Source organism: Oncorhynchus gorbuscha, linkage group LG04 (genome assembly GCF_021184085.1).
Source record: "Oncorhynchus gorbuscha isolate QuinsamMale2020 ecotype Even-year linkage group LG04, OgorEven_v1.0, whole genome shotgun sequence".
Taxonomy (NCBI): Eukaryota; Metazoa; Chordata; class Actinopteri; order Salmoniformes; family Salmonidae; genus Oncorhynchus; species Oncorhynchus gorbuscha.
Window position 1 is genome coordinate 19,306,819 of NC_060176.1, and position 18,921 is coordinate 19,325,739.

General features: G+C 43.7%; 1 protein-coding gene across 1 annotated transcript; it reads right to left on the reverse strand.

The window, feature by feature from the left end:
• Window positions 1-359: 359 nt before the first annotated feature.
• On the reverse strand, window positions 360-16,147 carry LOC124033131 (neuronal acetylcholine receptor subunit alpha-5-like). The gene is made up of 8 exons (XM_046345071.1): window positions 15,848-16,147; window positions 15,472-15,627; window positions 10,727-10,878; window positions 9,365-9,409; window positions 5,832-5,941; window positions 2,009-2,186; window positions 1,108-1,839; window positions 360-800 (listed from the first exon to the last, which is right to left on the reverse strand). Exons 2-8 carry the CDS (start codon window positions 15,548-15,550, stop codon window positions 642-644), a joined length of 1,455 nt encoding a protein of 484 aa, XP_046201027.1. The 5' UTR covers window positions 15,551-15,627; window positions 15,848-16,147; the 3' UTR covers window positions 360-641.
• Between the last annotated feature and the right edge of the window lie 2,774 nt (window positions 16,148-18,921).

Genomic DNA, 18,921 nt, shown 5'->3' on the forward strand with positions numbered 1-18,921 from the left:
GATTTGTCGTTTTCTGTTTGGACTTGAATAAACTCTGTTTCTGTTAAGTCGCTTTTGGGTCCTCTTTCACCTGCATGACAGTATTGGTCCGATCCTTGCTACTCCTCCTCAGACGAAGAGGAGGAAAGCCGTTACAAGGTTAATGTTGACTTAAACATAAAAGGTCATTAATGGGTCATATATATAAATGTTAATGGTAAAGGATATTGTACACTTATTAACAAAGGGGTGGATTAAAAGTTATGAATTAACACCTGTTAACTATTAGCTAGTCTCATGTGGCCAGCCTTCCATAATCATGTCTCCTTAACTGTGAGAAGCCTGTTTTTCAGAGGCAAGAAAGACAGTAACCTGGAGAATTGTATTCATTGTTATACTTTACTTTGTGAGATATGCCTATAGGGAGGTATCCTCCTTTCAGAATATAAAACAATTGATTGTTAATTTAATCTATAAACAGATACAGCAACATAGAGACAATAATCCCTCATTCATTTACACAAATCAAAAATCTTGATGGAACTAGAATCCATTGCAATTATAACTGGTCTCCCACACCCACGTGAGTAAGTCTCTTTATCTGCACTGACTGTAGTGTCTCTGAAATTATTGTGCTCAGCGCACTTAGTCTCAGTTTAGTCTTATCCGCTGCTGCCTGCGTGCTTGGGGACGATGATGTTTGCCCATTTGTAGATGACAGGGATGAAGAGCAGAGCAGAGCCCAGTACCGAGACCAGGAGAAAGGTCCACAGGAACACACGATCCAGAACTTGAGCCACAAACTTCCAGTCCTGCACCACCTGGAGAGAGAGACCAAAACGCCCTTCAGACACCAACACATGACCTCGTTGACACAGGCTGGGAGGGCTTTGCACTCAGTGGTGCAGTTGCATGTGACAATCAGAGGATAGAGACAAATATACAGTATGGAGATGATGAATATATAGAGAGAATTACAGTAAGACTTCAAAAACCTAAATTCAGTACTATAGAATTGATTTTGAATGGTGTTCAAGTCATAACAAACAAACACAATATTCTCTCATGCCAACTTTGTCATTGATACTGAGGGGCAGACTGATTCTCTGTAACTCAATGGGATCTTACCTCTCTGACCTCGTTCTCCTTGACCACATGCATGGTGATGTAGCGGATAGAGTCCAAAGCAGCCTGCAGGTTATTCCTAGAGGAGAGATGAGAGGTGGACTCTGGTGAAGAACCCTTCATAATGGCCCCTACTACCCCTTCTCTTCTTGCCAGTCCTGCCCACTCTCTCCCTGTCAGTCCTTCCCTGGCCCCGCCTGGGGTAGCATAGCGGTCCACGTGGCTGCGCATACACAGCAGCTTAGGCAGCCTGTGCAGGAAGATACGACGCACCCAGGGCGCCATGCCTTGGTGCGTGGATGAGGAGCGGTGGTGGATGTTGATAGCGAAGACGGTGATGACAATTGAGAGCGTGACAAAGATCATGGTGAACACCAGGTACTCCCCGATAAGAGGGATGACCTTGGAGGAGGACGGAATTATCTCCTCGATCACGAGGAGGAAGACTGTGAGGGACACCAGCACAGAGGTGCACAGGGAGATCTTCTCCCCGCCGTTGGAGGGCAGGTAGAAGACCAGGATGGTGAGGAAGGAAAGGCCGATACAGGGGATAATGAGGAAGAGGGTGTAGAAGAGCGGCAGTCTACGGATGATGAAGGAGTAGGTGATGAAGGGGAAGTGGCAGAGACCGTCCATCCTCAGACCACGGCTGCCTGTCGCTTTCACTATCTCCCATTCACCATTGTCAAAGTAGTCCCTCTTATCTACATGGAAGTCCTCCAGGAGGATGTCAACCTATTGAATGAATACAAGGTTAGAAAAGATGAAACATCAACAGACGTATCTTCCCTTCAACTCCCCAAAGTATAAACAAGAGATTAACACATTTCTTCTGACATCAATTAAAGACTGTATGGTCATTACTATACTGTAGACTGTTTCACAACGCTGTGTAGGCTACAACCTGTGAGCCATCATAGGTCCAGGAGCCAAACTTCATGGAGCAGTTCTGCAGGTCAAAGGGGAAGAAGGTGACATCGATGATGCAGGCTGACTTGTAGTTAGCGGGCTGTGTCCAGATGATGGTGCCATCATACTTGACAACCGCCTTGGTGACAGAGCCTTCAAAACGTCCATCGGCACTGTTAGAGGAAAGGGTTAACATCTGTTTATCTTCTACGGGGTTGAATCGGGCTTTTCTTTACGTGTTGGATTAATTGAATTTGTGCTGTTCAAAATATAGTCCATGCTGTGTAGGGTTGCAAAGCTACCGGTAATTTCCCAAAGTTTCTGGAATCTTCAATTTTGGTATTTAACAGACCATCTATGGCAATCTATCGTAACTTTCATAATTTATACTTGAAAAACGTATTTAAAAATAATGAATATATAGTATTAATGTATTATATCTGTGTCCATATTGTCCAGGAGTTTCTAATAGATAGACCATACGGTTCAAGAGAAAATAACCTCATTAATTTAAAAAGCATTTAATCAACAAAAGCATTCTTTTCAATTAACTCTGCAACACAACTGCCACCAGTTTGACGCCAAAACACTGACAACAAACACATACTGACATAGTAAAAAATGTTGAAACCCTCATATTAAACACCAATGGTATTCACTAAGTTGATGGTTTATATTTAGGTTAATGTTTTACAGCTTTTTCATTCTATTTTATGAATTTTTTTAATCATCTTATTCAATTATTTCAGATATTTTCTGTGATGAGGCCACGAAGACTGCATTTACACAATTCAAATTGTTTTAATGAATTGGTCTTTTGAACAATCAGATCAAAAACAGCCACAGAGGGCCAGAGATTGTTACAGACACCTGTGATAATCTGAAGTACCCAAAAGGGACACTAGATGTCTTGTAATAGATTACATAAAATCCATGAAACGTACCAAAATTCTGGTAGTTTACTGGTAAACTTAGAAAGTTTCCAGTATTATGCAGTGCTTGACTTGGGATGGAAGTAGTGTAGGAGCTGTATTATTCCAAGTCGGTACATTAGAGATGATGTTTTAGAGACCTCTGATTATTCACTGTTAGTGGATTAAACTCATTTTCCATTACTTCTATATGACCTTTAACTAAAAAGAATTCATGACTATTATTAGAGCCTACATGAAAAAGTAATGTAATTATAGTAAGTAATTATTGACACTGGAAAGATGACGTGTCTGATTCCATGTAGACCTACCACGTCTTTCTCCTGCTGTTGTGCCCTTGATCAAGGCACTTAGCCCCCCAGATAGAGATGGACTGTTTGTCACCTCTATCTGGAGAGCAGGGTGTGCAGGCTTGGCTTTTTCAACATTACAACCAAATACTTTTGTCTCCATAAAAATGATTCTCTCATTCGACAAATGGAAAAGGTAGGCTTTTTCAAAGCAAGGTATTAACTAGACCTGTTTATATATAAGGCAGAAATATTTATGTTTTGAGGGAGATCTATGCACAAAAAATGTATTTGTCAATTTCTTAGAATATTTTTACGTTGTCCCAATTACATGTCTACTGTTTAATAGGGGGGAATCCCAGTTGTTTAACATTGCAGATAGGCTCTACAGTGCCGGTGGAAAGGCAACAACAAAATGAATGCTTAGTTAGCTATACGTTATTTAACTAGCGAGATAACTGTCTGTCATTATGGAATACCTGCTGCTGGAATGTCGCGCTCTCTCCTCTGGCAACCCCACACTGGCACACACGCAACCCCACACTGGCACACACGCAACCCCACACTGGCACACACGCAACCCCACACTGGCATACACGCAACCCCACACTGGCATACACGCAACCCCACACTGACACACACGCAACCCCACACTGGCATACACGCAACACCACACTGGCATACACGCAACACCACACTGGCATACACGCAACACCACACTGGCATACACGCAACACCACACTGGCACACACGCAACACCACACTGGCACACACACAACACCACACTGGCACACACGCAACACCACACTGGCACACACGCAACACCACACTGGCACACACGCAACACCACACTGGCATACACGCAACACCACACTGGCATGCACGCAACACCACACTGGCACACACGCAACACCACACTGGCATACACGCAACACCACACTGACACACACGCAACACCACACTGACACACACGCAACACCACACTGGCACACACGCAACACCACACTGGCACACACGCAACACCACACTGGCATACACGCAACACCACACTGGCACACACGCAACACCACACTGGCACACACGCAACACCACACTGGCACACACGCAACACCACACTGACACACACTCAACACCACACTGGCACACACGCAACACCACACTGGCACACACGCAACACCACACTGGCACACACGCAACACCACACTGGCACACACGCAACCCCACACTGGCACACACGCAACCCCACACTGGCACACACGCAACCCCACACTGGCACACACGCAACCCCACACTGGCACACACGCAACCCCACACTGGCACACACGCAACCCCACACTGACACACACGCAACCCCACACTGACACACACGCAACACCACACTGACACACACGCAACACCACACACGCAACACCACACTGACACACACGCAACACCACACTGACACACACGCAACACCACACTGACACACACGCAACACCACACTGACACACACGCAACACCACACTGACACACACGCAACACCACACTGACACACACGCAACACCACACTGACACACACGCAACACCACACTGACACACACGCAACACCACACTGACACACACGCAACACCACAATGACACACACGCAACACCACACTGACACACACGCAACACCACTGACACTGACACACGCAACCCCACACTGACACACACGCAACCCCACACTGACACACACGCAACCCCACACTGACACACACGCAACCCCACACTGACACACACGCAACCCCACACTGACACACACGCAACCCCACACTGGTACACACGCAACCCCACACTGGTACACACGCAACCCCACACTGACACACACGCAACCCCACACTGACACACACGCAACCCCACACTGGTACACACGCAACACCACACTGGTACACACGCAACACCACACTGACACACACGCAACCCCACACTGACACACACGCAACCCCACACTGGTACACACGCAACACCACACTGACACACACGCAACCCCACACTGACACACACGCAACCCCACACTGGTACACACGCAACACCACACTGACACACACGCAACACCACAGACATGCACTAAAGGGTCATTCCGATAATGGCTGATATGTAGTTATTTTTATTGATTGACCATATTTAAGTGTGCTTTTTTGAATTACATTCGAAACAATTATTCAACTAATTTCCATTACCTTACAAACCCTAATTTGACAGTTTGGAGCAGGATTCATGCCATTCAGCCGAGCACTTTTCCAATCTGCGCTATCTCGAACAGCATATATTGGCACTCACAGATTCAGAGACTAGCGACAAATAAACTTGAACAAAGCTGAAACTTCATTCAGATTTTATTTTTAAAAATTGTCTCGGTGTGTGAATCTGGGCCAGCGAAAGGCAACTTTGTTTTTAAAGAGGAGCTGTACGTTGTGTTAGTACGGCGTTCCGGACAGCTACGGCCCAAGTCAGGCACTGGTAATATACCCTCCCTTTGCAACCCTAATGTGGAGATTATATTGAACCGAAAGTGTTAGTTCAATATCAGTGCCATCTTTTGTTCTACTGTTGGCAGTCTGTCGGGCATAGTACTTACTTGTCATAGAGCACAATGTCTGGGATCCAGATGGAGTCTGAGGGGACTCTGATGTTAGTGATGCCCAGGTAGTCATTAGGGTCCCAGCGTAGCTTCATGTCCAACCATTCCTAAACAGGAGAGAGAGAGAGAGAGGGATGAGTCATCTCTTTTTACAAGCGGATCCATTTGACAAGACTTTTGCTGGAGCTCGCCATGAATGACTTTTCTCCTCATGAGAGACATTTGATTGCACTACACTATATACTGAGTGTACAAAACATTAAGAACACCTGCTCTTTCCAAGACATAGACTGACCAGGTGAATCCAGGTGAAAACTATGATCCCTTGTTGATGTCACTTGTTAAATCCACTTCAATCAGTGTAGATGAAGGGGAGGAGACAGGTTAAAGAAACAAATCAAGTAGTTAGGAGAGAAGCACTGACGTGGACAGAGCAATATCTTCAACCTTATGTCCTCATTCACCGCTGACAAATAGATGTGGCCATGCAGTGTTGTAAAGTACTTAAGTAAAAAATACTTTAAAGTACTACTTAAGTATTTTTGGGGTGTATCTGAACTTTTACTTTTACTTCACTACATTCCTAAAGAAAATGATGTACTTTTTACTCCATACATTTTCCCTGACACCCAAAAGTACACGTTATATGCTTAGCAGGGCAGAAAATGGTCCAATTCGCACAATTATCAAGAGAACATCCCTGGTCATCCCTACTGCCTCTGATCTGGCGGACTCACTAAACACAAATGCTTTTTTGTAAACAATGTCTGAGTGTTGGAGTGTGACCCTGGCTATCTGTAAAATAAACTGTGCCATCTGGTTTGCTTAATAGAAGGAATTTTAAATTATTCATACTTTTACTTTCGACACAAGTATATTTTAGCAATTACATTTACTTTTGAAACTTAAGAATATTTAAAACCAAATACTTTTAGACTTTTACTGAAGTAGAATTTTATTGGGTGACTCACTTTTACTTGAGTCTTTTTCTATTAAGGTATCTTTACTTTTACTCAAGTATGAGTATTTAGTACTTTTTCCACCACTGTGGCCATGTTAGCTATTGCCCTCTGTCCTCTGATTTGCATGGAGTTGTTTGTCATTGTGGCAGACTTGGGAGAGGCTGACCTGCAGACCCTGGTCTGGAGTGATGATTCCCTGGCTGCAGAGAGCCGGTGCAGTCAGAGGATATCAATTAAGCTGCCAAGAGGGCTGGGTGGCAAGGCAGGATGCCGGGGGGCGGGAGTTGCAAAGTGGGTGGCTCGTGTGGGCACAAGGGAAGGTGGAGGAGGGTGGGGAGAAATGAAGATGTGAGCTTTTCGTGAAATGCCACCAGAACAAGGGGACATGCAGGGGGAAGGGAGGTTGATTGTTACTCTAAATGCCATGTCGCCTTTGTATGTCTAGTTGACGCTGCTATAGAGCAGTGGTTCCCAACCTTTTTTGGTTATTGTACTCCCAACTGAATTTTGCTTTGCCTGGAGTACCCCTGAAGTACCCGCTTATGTGCATGTAACCCTGTGGACTTATGAGTCTTTTCAATTACCCCCTCAGGATAGGCCAAGTACCCCCGGGGGTCCTAGTACCCCTGGTTGGGAACCACTGCTGTAGAGTGTTGTGAATTATACAATGGGTGGGTCTAATCCTGGACGCTGATTGGTTAAAACCGCATTCCAGTCGGTGTCTATTCCACAAGTTACCACTGGCTAAAGCTGTGACGTAGAAATGCCTATTTGCACTGTTCAATCTCACTGTGCAATCCACTGTCTCATCAGCCCAGCCAGACAATTTATAAACATGACCTCCAATGTAAAAAGCACCTCGACATTGTCTCCCATTTCTTTTAGACTAGCATTTGGTTTTCAATAGTGGATATTTGTATAAACCTTGCTGTCTGTCTCTCTGACATTTGTACCATTGTTTAATTTTGAAATTTGATCTCCAGCTGTCCCATAGTAATGAACTTGTAGGGGCCGGAAGTAGGGACAAGACAGACAAGCAGGCAGCTTTTCTCAGCCAGTCAATTTTTGGGGGGATATATACAAAGAAATGTCATTAGAAACAGGTAAAATAAATGAAGTGCAGCTAGTTTGCGGTCTTTCCAGCTTCAGTTTGAAGTGATTGTGTTAGCTTTGTTGTTGGCTAACTCCTCTGAACAACAGTCTTTCCAGCTTCAGTTTGAAGTGATTGTGTTAGCTTTGTTGTTGGCTAGCTCCTCGGAACAACAGTCTTTCCAGCTTCAGTTTGAAGTGATTGTGTTAGCTTTGTTGTTGGCTAACTCCTCTGAACAACAGTCTTTCCAGCTTCAGTTTGAAGTGATTGTGTTAGCTTTGTTGTTGGCTAGCTCCTCTGAACAACAGTCTTTCCAGCTTCAGTTTGAGGTGATTGTGTTAGCTTTGTTGTTGGCTAACTCCTCTGAACAACAGTCTTTCCAGCTTCAGTTTGAGGTGATTGTGTTAGCTTTGTTGTTGGCTAGCTCCTCTGAACAACAGTCTTTCCAGCTTCAGTTTGAAGTGATTGTGTTAGCTTTGTTGTTGGCTAGCTCCTCTGAACAACAGTCTTTCCAGCTTCAGTTTGAAGTGATTGTGTTAGCTTTGTTGTTGGCTAACTCCTCTGAACAACAGTCTTTCCAGCTTCAGTTTGAAGTGATTGTGTTAGCTTTGTTGTTGGCTAGCTCCTCTGAACAACAGTCTTTCCAGCTTCAGTTTGAAGTGATTGTGTTAGCTTTGTTGTTGGCTAGCTCCTCTGAACAACAGTCTTTCCAGCTTCAGTTTGAGGTGATTGTGTTAGCTTTGTTGTTGGCTAACTCCTCTGAACAACAGTCTTTCCAGCTTCAGTTTGAGGTGATTGTGTTAGCTTTGTTGTTGGCTAGCTCCTCTGAACAACAGTCTTTCCAGCTTCAGTTTGAGGTGATTGTGTTAGCTTTGTTGTTGGCTAGCTCCTCTGAACAACAGTCTTTCCAGCTTCAGTTTGAGGTGATTGTGTTAGCTTTGTTGTTGGCTAACTCCTCTGAACAACAGTGTTCTGACGAGCGAGCACAGTTTCTATGGCAGGTGAAATCGCGCATCATCATTGTTATGGATGTATCCAAATGAATGTCACTAGAAAACAGCTTAAACGAACGACTGGGTCGCGTCCATAGATACAGAACAAAAATACTTAACAATTGGGTCACGTCTCTGAGAACCAAACCGATAGAATGAACAATAGAATGAAGGCTTGGGTAGAAACACCTAGATTTGTGTCAGGACTATATCTTGTGGAACGATGAAATAGTATGAATAAATTCCTCAAAATAACTTTTTAATTAAAATATGCTAATCATAATTTAAATATGTTGGTAACCCATTGTATAAAGGTGACAATGCCCTCAAAGACGGTGATTGGAGGACATATTGGCATGTTTTGCCAGCACTCGACTTCGTCTCGGGCCTAACAATCCCCGTGCTTATTTATCCTCCAAACACCGGCTTCTCAGGAAATATCACTTAATTATACTATGCCCCCCCCAAATATGTTTAAGATCTTGCCTGTTTCATCCACACATTGGTTGTCATCAACTGGTTCTTCTCGTCCTGTAATGGAGAGGGCATACTGTAAAGGTTTTATCTGTACCTTTGTGTTGTTATACAGTCAGTATGTTTGTAAATGTGTTAAAAAACAGAATGTAAATGAGTCTAAATGTATTTATAGTGATATATTCTTTGCAGTGATGTAATGTACTTAAGTAAAACATACTTTAAACTACTCAAGTAGTTTGCTGTTTATATTTTTGATAACGTTTACTTTTACTTCACTACATTCCTGAAGACAATAATGTACTTTTTACAAAATACATTTTCCCTGACACCCAAAAGTACTCATTACATTTTGAATGCTTAGCAGGACAGGAAAATGGTCCAATGCACACACTTAGATGAAAACATCTGTCACGCCCTGACCTTTTCTATGTTTTATGTATTATTTTGGTCAGGTCAGGGTGTGACGAGGAGTGGTATGCTTGTTTGTCCTGTCTAAGGTTTTTTGTTTTTCTAGGGGTGTTTGTCAGTCTAGGTTTATTATAGGTCTATGGTGGCCTGAATTGGTTCCCAATCATAGACAGCTGTTTGTCCTTCTGTAGCTCAGTTGGTAGCTCAGTTGGTAGAGCATGGCGCTTGTAACGCCAGGGTAGTGGGTTCGATCCCCGGGACCACCCATACGTAGAATTTATGCACACATGACTGTAAGTCGCTTTGGATAAAAGCGTCTGCTAAATGGCATATATTATTATTATTATTATTATATTATTTATTGTTGTCTCTGATTGGGGATCCTATTTAGGTTGCCATTTGCAATTTTGGTTTGGTGGGTTATTGTCTATGTGTAGTTGCCTGTCAGCACTTGTTAGTGTAGCGTCACGGTAATTTTGTTAAAAGAAGAACGTATTCTTATCACGCCTTCGTCTCCTTGTTATGATGAACATGACAACATCGCTGGTCATCCCTACTGCCATTGATCTGGCGGCCTCACTAAACACACATTCTTCATTTGTAAGGAATGTCTGAGTGTTGGAGTGTGCTACTGATAAATAAATAAATAAAACAAGAAAATGGTGCCGTCTGGTTTGCTTAATTTAAAGAATTTTAAATGGTTTATACTTTTGATACTTAAGTATATTTTAAATCCAAATACTTTCAGACTTTTACTCAAGTAGTATTTTACTGGGTGACTTTCACTTTTACTTGAGTCATTTTCTATTAAGGTATTTTTACTTGTAATCAAGTATGACAATTGAGTATTTTTTCCTCCACTGATTCTTTGCCTTGAAAGTTCAGCTTGGATTGATAAACATCAAAAATAATCATCAGGAATACACAAACCACAATATCCCATAATAATCCTATTTTTCTCACCACATCCACTAGCTGGGAGATGGCCAGTCCAAATCTGACCCGTACTGTGCCGTTGAGGTATTCCACAGGCCTCACCCATTTCTGGTAGTTTCTGAAGAGGTTCTTGAACAGTTTGTCCTCTGTCTTGGCATAGGAGGACAGTTTAGGGATTCCTATAGAGGCAGGGAAACACCACATTAGCCTGCATCATGTCAGCGACGTGTTAACAGGGGGAATTATCCTGGTAACAGCTCATGGCTATTGTTCAGCCCAGCTAAAGCACATTGACAATGATTCATAGTCCCTGGCACCTGACACTTTGTCAATAACGTGCAGGAAATCACCCCAGGGCTCTCAGCATCATGGCAATCACATCTCTGGTCCCTGTTTACCCTCAGACCAGGACCAAACATTCGCTATCTAGAGAGGAAGAAATCTAACTGTCACTTTGTCATGGCAACTTCGTCAATACCTTTTATTCATGATTTGGTGTTTTCCACTCCTCATGGAAGGAGACAAAGGTCAAATGTGTCCTTCCTGTTAGAATTCTCTGCAAACTAGTATGTTTGATCAGATGTGTTGTTGTGTATAACAGAGGTGTAATGTTATTTACAGGGAGGATTTTTGAATAATATGTTTTATTGTTTTTTCCATCAAATTAATCATCCTCTTCCTCCCTGGACAAGACTCCTCTGCTACCAATACAGAGTGGTGCTTCATCCCCAGTTCTTCACCGTGGAAGTAGGCCTATAAATAATCTAACAGTGATTAAAGGTAAGAGTCACTTGGCTGGGGTTCAGGCAATAAAAGGCTGTCCAAACCTTTAAACACTAATGAAGGTTTGGCACAGTATAAACTAAAGATAGTTGCATTTGTGCACCAATTTCCTCCGTAATTGATGACTCACTGTTCCCTGGCTGCATATACATGGAGAGATTAAACATGACTCCATTGTTCCATGTGTGTGATGCCACCACTAGTGTCAGGTGGGAAGGTTTCAATAGTGTGGGCTGCCTAGTCAGCCTCCTACCATCATCCAACACTAATGTGTTTCTTCCTATCAGCTCTGTTCTATTTAGTGTCTCTCTCTGTAAATCCTCAGTCAGTCATCCCCCGCTCTGGTCTAATTTAATTTGTCTCCGTGTGTTTTCTATCTGGATCATGAGGAAGGAAGCCCCAATGAGTTTCACTCTCCATAACTTCATTACAGATGGATCTGATGTTGTGACTGTGGTTGATGGATACCTCATTGTATCAGTGCATCAGCTGGCCTCTGTGGCATGCTGGTATCCATGACAGCCTGGTGGTGTAGGCCCTAGGGGGGTTGATGATGGAGAGAAAGGCTAGAGGGTGGAGCTTTAGATAGAGGAAGCGTTTTATGTGTGAAGGACACAGTGAGGTCTTTGTGCCCCCTAAGGACTAGCTGGGTTTTTAGACAGAGAGAGACCGAAGGTGCACCTTTCATATTAAAGACATCAGCCGTCACTCTAGTCCACATACAACTGGGAGGGAAATCTAGAGTTAGCCTCTGTAAATGCAGAATTAAGCACAAGCAAATCTCAGGATTCAATTATTATATTCAGCACTTTAGTTCAAACGAAGGATGTAACGTTGCTGTATTATCACTGGAAACAGCTCTCCAGCTCAGAGAAAATGAAGAAGTATTGATTCAATTCTTGGGGGACACAATGCTCTTAAATCATTCCCCACGTGCTTATGGGCTTATTTTATGTGCGTTCAATATGGCTGTAAATTTACCTGAGGATGACAGGCCCAATGCGGGGCCGACTACAGTTAACACCCCTGTGTCATCCTCAGGCTCAGGATCAATAGCAGCATTCTTAGACCTCCTCAGTCAATATCACTGGGATGAGCAGATTCATCATCTTTACACGTTCTGTCTCTCAGCACAGCTTCCTGCAGAAAATCCTGCTTCATGTCTGGCTTCTTTGGAAGATTCTGAACACTACCCTTTGTGAAAAACAATATAAATATGATCCAACAATGTTTCATATAACACCTACAGTACAACCATCATCTATTGTATGTCATTACAAGTAATAACTTAGTAATGAGCTAAGTAATACTTTTTATATAAGATTTATATGAAATACAAATCATTTAAGTGGGTAAAGACAACTTGTGCTCAATCTCTTCTGCAGCTGACTCTGTTGTCCTTCACTAGACTAAGCAAGTATGCTGAGAACCACGGGACACTATTAATTTAAACTGAGCAAAGACATCTATATCAAATCAGAGGGGAAGAGTCTGCACAACTGGGAAATCCTCACAGAGCAAGGGCATTACATACATGGACTACATTATAGTTGCTTCCTTTGATTTCTGTAGTGGAGCAACAATTCGGCATGCATTGTCATGATAGAATGATAAACACAATCTAAAGACCACTTCCCAACCCTTTACAATATATCTAATCCAGTGTATAGATTGTGTTATAAATGCTCAGTCTTACACTACTGTTCAAAAGTTTGGGGTCACTTAGACATTTCCTTGTTTTTGAAAGAAAAGCACATTTTTTTCCATTAAAATAACATCAAATTGATCAGAAATACAGTGTTGACATTGTTAATGTTGTAAATGAATATTGTAGCTGGAAATGGAAGATTTTAGTCACCATAGCAGCACCCACTCGTAGCACGCACTCCAGCAGGTATATCTGGTCACCCCCAAAGCCAATTCCTCTTTGGCTGCCTTTCCTTACAGTTCTCTGCTGCCAATGACTGGAACAAACTGCAAAAATCACTGAAGCTGGAGACCCATATCTCCCTCACTAGCTTTAAGCACCAGCTGTCAGAGCAGCTCACAGATCACTGCACCTGTACATAGCCCATCTGTAAATAGCCCATCCAACTACCTCATCCCCATACTGTATTTATTTATTTATCTTGCTCCTTTGCACCCCATTATCTCTACTTGCACATTCATCTTCTGCACATCTACCATTCCAGTGTTTAATTGCTATATTGTAATTACTTCGCCACAATGGCCCATTTATTGCCTTACCTCCCTTATCTTACCTCATATGCACACACTGTATATATACTTTTCTACTGTATTATTGACTGTATGTTTGTTCAATTCATGTTTAACTGTGTTGTTGTTTGTGTCGAACTGCTTTGCTTTATCTTGGCCAGGTCGCAGTTGTAAATGAGAACTTGTTCTCAACTAGCCTACCTGGTTAAATAAAGGTGAAATAAAATAAATACAAATGTTTAATGGGATATCTACATAGGCGTTCTAATTGATCATTAGAAAACCATTTTGCAATTATGTTAGCACAGCTGAAAACTGATGTTCTGATTAAAGAAGCAATAAAACTGTCCTTCTTTAGTCTAGTTGAGTATCTGGAGCATCAGAATTTGTGGGTTCGGTTACCGGCTCAGAATGGCCAGAAACAAAGACCTTTCTTCTGCTGGCCTTCTAGGCAGAGTTGCAAAGAAAAAGCCACATTTCAGACTGGCCAATAAAAAGAAAAGATTAAGATGGGCAAAAGAACACAGACACTGGACAGAGGAACTCTGCCTGGAAGGTCAGCATCCCAGAGTCACCTCTTCACTGTTGACTTTGAGACTGGTGTTTTGCGGGTACTATTTAATGAAGCTGCCAGTTGAGGACTTATGAGTCGTCTGTTTTTCAAACTAGACACTCTAATATACTTGTCCTCTTGCTCAGTTTTGCACCGGGGCCTCCCACTCCTCTTTCTATTTTGGTTAGAGACCGTTTGAACGGTAGTATCTACAATTAGTGTAACCTGATTTTGTGGCCAGTGAGGCATTAGGCCAGTCTATCTCTCCAGAGGATCCCTGGCTGTGTACTGTACTGATGAAAGATATGAATATTTTATGAGTCACCTCGAAAATGTTGGGTTTACAAAAACACCCCAAGTGATGACAGAATAAAATCTGTGACCTTACACATCTCCTAACCCTCTTCTGCTGTCTACACAGACCATGTTATTTAACCCAGTCCGCTAACGAAGGACAGAATTTCATAAGAGGAGCTCCATTACATGTTTCCATTTGAGTTATTTAGCAGACGCTCACGCTCTTATTCAAAACAAATTACAGTGAGCGTCAAACGAGAATCAATCCTGTTTCTGCACAGGTTGGCATGGAGGAGGCAGCCGTGTGGAGCTATCTGGGCTTGCCATCTATCTGGGCTGGCCAGCTTATATTTCTGATATTGACTGGACAGAGTTATTAGAACTCTGAGGTTCTTTCCCCAAGTCGTTAATAGAGATATTTCGTCCCTTATTCAGCTCATCACCTCTCCCAGCTGAACAGAAGGTCACCAACCACAGGAAATGACTGCACTAAACCAGACAGGGCTGCGTATCATATATACTGAATTAACTGAGAACAGGAAACCAAATCACTCACTTTCATAACAAAGGTTGGCAAAGTCTCTGAGACCATACACTTTGATTAGAAATCTACTTAAAAGGGAAATTAGGTTTGAATATATTGAGTGCTCATACTGACATTACTCAGCCCATCTGTTAATGACCATCCCTCATCAGTTCCTCTTTTAATTTAGTATTAGTCTCAGCTGGCGTTGCCTCTTCACTATCTCCCAACCCCAGACTTTCCACCTGCCCTGCCACTCATCTCCTTATCATCCTGTTCCCAGTAGATGATCCTAGTTGTGCAGAGTAGGTATCTCTCAGTCTGATAACATCTCTGATGGCCCATCACTCTGAGAGTGTCTTCCATGTCCTCCACCGTGGTACTGTGAGGAGAACTTACCCAGAGAGTGACACAGGTGGCAGCAGCAGTATGACAGCAGCAGGAGTAGAGTGGTGGCCGCTGGCCCAACTCTCAGCATGATATCAGAGGGGGCTCCAGATCCACACAGCCAGGGAGCAGTCCCTCAGGTAGCCATGACTACAACACAACTAGAGTCTAGGAAAACACAGCACAACACAGTGCACAAACAGAGGAAGTTATGGGATATGTATGCATCCGTTTAGATACCTTACATGTACACACAAACATGGATACAGGTACGCACTGCATACACATGGAAACTAATTTGCACATTTGCAAACACACACATTTCATCTTACACATTTCACAAATACACACATGCACAACAGTGTACATGCGAACCCATTACACTCACCTGCTTGGATGTAGTGAACACACACAAACCCATTCACATATGATCACAAACAGACATACTGTGCATATCAGACCTGCATCCTCTATTCCTATCATCCACTCAACACACAATCTATCCGGGATGCAGCGTGAGAGTCCAGACAGTGTGTCGGCAGACAGACAAGCAGCGCTGCTCTCTAGTTTTCCTCCATTCCATGCAGCACTGCCTCAGCTCAGACAGACGATGCTTCAGTCTCTTGCTGCTGCCTCTAAATGAACGGTAGCACGCTCTCTCTCCTCCTTTTCCTCCTCCTCAACCTCCTCCAGAAAACCAGCCCCCCTTTCTCTCCTCTCTCTCCTCCTTCGCCTCCTCCTCCTCCTCAACCTCCTCCAGAAAGCCAGCCCCCCTCTCTCTCCCAGAAGAGTCTGATCACTAATCACTATCAGGTATCTTCCCCAGCAGCACACTGCCTGCAGCCTGTAGCCTATCCACAGCCAAGTGTCTACACTGCAAGCCCTGCCCTAGCAGCTCTACCTATATAGATCCAGCACACTGATGTTGTTCTCTCTTTTTCTCTCCACACAGACAGTGGCTAGCAGCGAGTCTGCCTCCGCCATACGTCTAACTAAGGTAACTTAAGGCTGTTGCTTCAGGTTTAATGGCAGGGTTAATAGGGATGGAGGAGCATGTGTGTATCTGTATGTGTGTGTTGACAGCTTCTCTAATAAACAGCATCCATACCCCTGATACTACAGTAGCTGGAGTACCTGTGGGAAGAGAATATTCAGATTTTGAGATGTTATTTTGTGTGTGTGTGTGTGTGTGTGTGTGTGTGTGTGTGTGTGTGTGTGTGTGTGTGTGTGTGTGTGTGTGTGTGTGTGTGTGTGTGTGTGTGTGTGTGTGTGTGTGTGTGTGTGTGTGTGTGTGTGTGTGTGTGTGTGTGTGTGTGTGTGTGTGTGTGTGTATGCATGTCTGTGAGTCACATAACTCCATCATGTCTATAATGTATTGTCTCACATCATATATTTGACAGCCGTCTGCACTGATGGGTTGAGGGACGAGCATTGTGTAGGAGTGACGCCATCTAGTGTGAAACACGGGTCTATGATGATTACGCCTTGTGAGAGTGACAGCAAATGGAAAATGCTGGAAGGAAAAAACCTCTTCTGCCTAGCCCATGGGTCATGGTGTGTGTGGAGAAGTGTTAATACTGTATGGTGCAGCCAGCCTACCACTCTTTCCCTCCTCTCCCCTCCTCCTCCCCTCTCCCCCTCTGCTGGGAGACATGATGATGGCGGCTTGTCTATTACTAAGCTCTGTCTCCATCTTCCATTAGACTGAGCTTTCTAAAGTGTTTTTTAGAAACACTGTAACCACATTAGCCTGCCACATATTCTCCTTCTTTGCTCTCTTTCTCTTGTCTTAGTTCATATTTTCATGTTGGCATAACAAACCAGTGGAAATAATTGGCTAACACTTTGTTTGAATTAATATAGCTTTAATATAGCTTATTCAAGCTTGGTTTGTTTTTATTGAATAAAAGGTCGAATAATGTCATCTACATCTTTGCTAGCCTCAAAGATATAGCACCCAGACTGCAGACTGCATCAAATGAAGTTCAAAACCAAATCAGTATTTAAAAAACACATATTGGCATATGCCTAGGTGTACAGTATTAATATCCTCAGACTCTATTCACATGTCATATACTACAGTATAGCATTACAGTATAGCACTACTGTATAGCACAACTATAAGGCACTACAGTATACCACTACAGTATAGCACTACTGTATAGCACTACTGTACAGCATTACTGTATAGCACTACTGTATAGCACTACTATATAGCACAACTATAAGGCACTACTATAAGGAACTACTGTAAGGCACTACTATATAGCCCTACTATATAGCCCTACTGTATAGCACTACTATTGCCCGCTTTGAGGACAATACAGTGCCACTGACACGGCCCGCAACCAAAACATGCGGACTCTCCTTCACTGCAGCCGAGGTGAGTAAAACATTTAAATGTGTTAACCCTCGCAAGGCTGCAGGCCCAGACGGCATCCCCAGCTGCGCCCTCAGAGCATGCACAGACCAGCTGGCTGGTATGTTTACGGACATATTCAATCGATCCCTATCCCAGTCTGCTGTTCCCACATGCTTCAAGAAGGCCACCATTGTTCCTGTTCCCAAGAAAGCTAAGGTAACTGAACGACTACCGCCCCGTAGCACTCACCTCCGTCATCATGAAGTGCTTTGAGAAACTAGTCAAGGACCATATCACCTCCACCCTACCTGACACCCTAGACCCACCCCAATTTGCTTACCGCCCAAATAGGTCCACAGACGATGCAATCTCAACCACACTGCACACTGCCCTAACCCATCTGGACAAGAGGAATACCTATGTGAGAATGCTGATCATCGACTACAGCTCAGCAATTAACACCATGGTACCCTCCAAACTCGTCATCAAGCTCGAGACCCTGGGTCTCGACCCAGCCCTGTGCAACTGGGTACTGGACTTCCTGACGGGCCGCCCACAGGTGGTGAGGGTAGGTAACAACATCTCCACCCCGCTGATCCTCAACACTGGGCCCCCACAAGGGTGCGTTCTGAGCCCTCTCCTGTACTCCCTGTTCACCCACGACTGCGTGGCCACGCACGCCTCCAACTCAATCATCAAGTTTGGAGACGACACAACAGTGGTATGCTTGTACCAACAACGACGAGACGGCCTACAGGGAGGAGGTGAGGGCCCTCGGAGTGTGGTGTCAGGAAAATAACCTCACACTCAACGTCAACAAAACTAAGGAGATGATTGTGGACTTCAGGAAACAGCAGAGGGAACACCTCCCTATCCACATCGATGGAACAGTAGTGGAGAGGGTAGTAAGTTTTAAGTTCCTCGGCGTACACATCACAGACAAACTGAATTGGTCCACCCACACAGACAGCATCGTGAAGAAGGCGCAGCAGCGCCTCTTCAACCTCAGGAGGCTGAAGAAATTCGGCTTGTCACCAAAAGCACTCACAAACTTCTACAGATGCACAATCGAGAGCATCCTGTCGGGCTGTATCACCGCC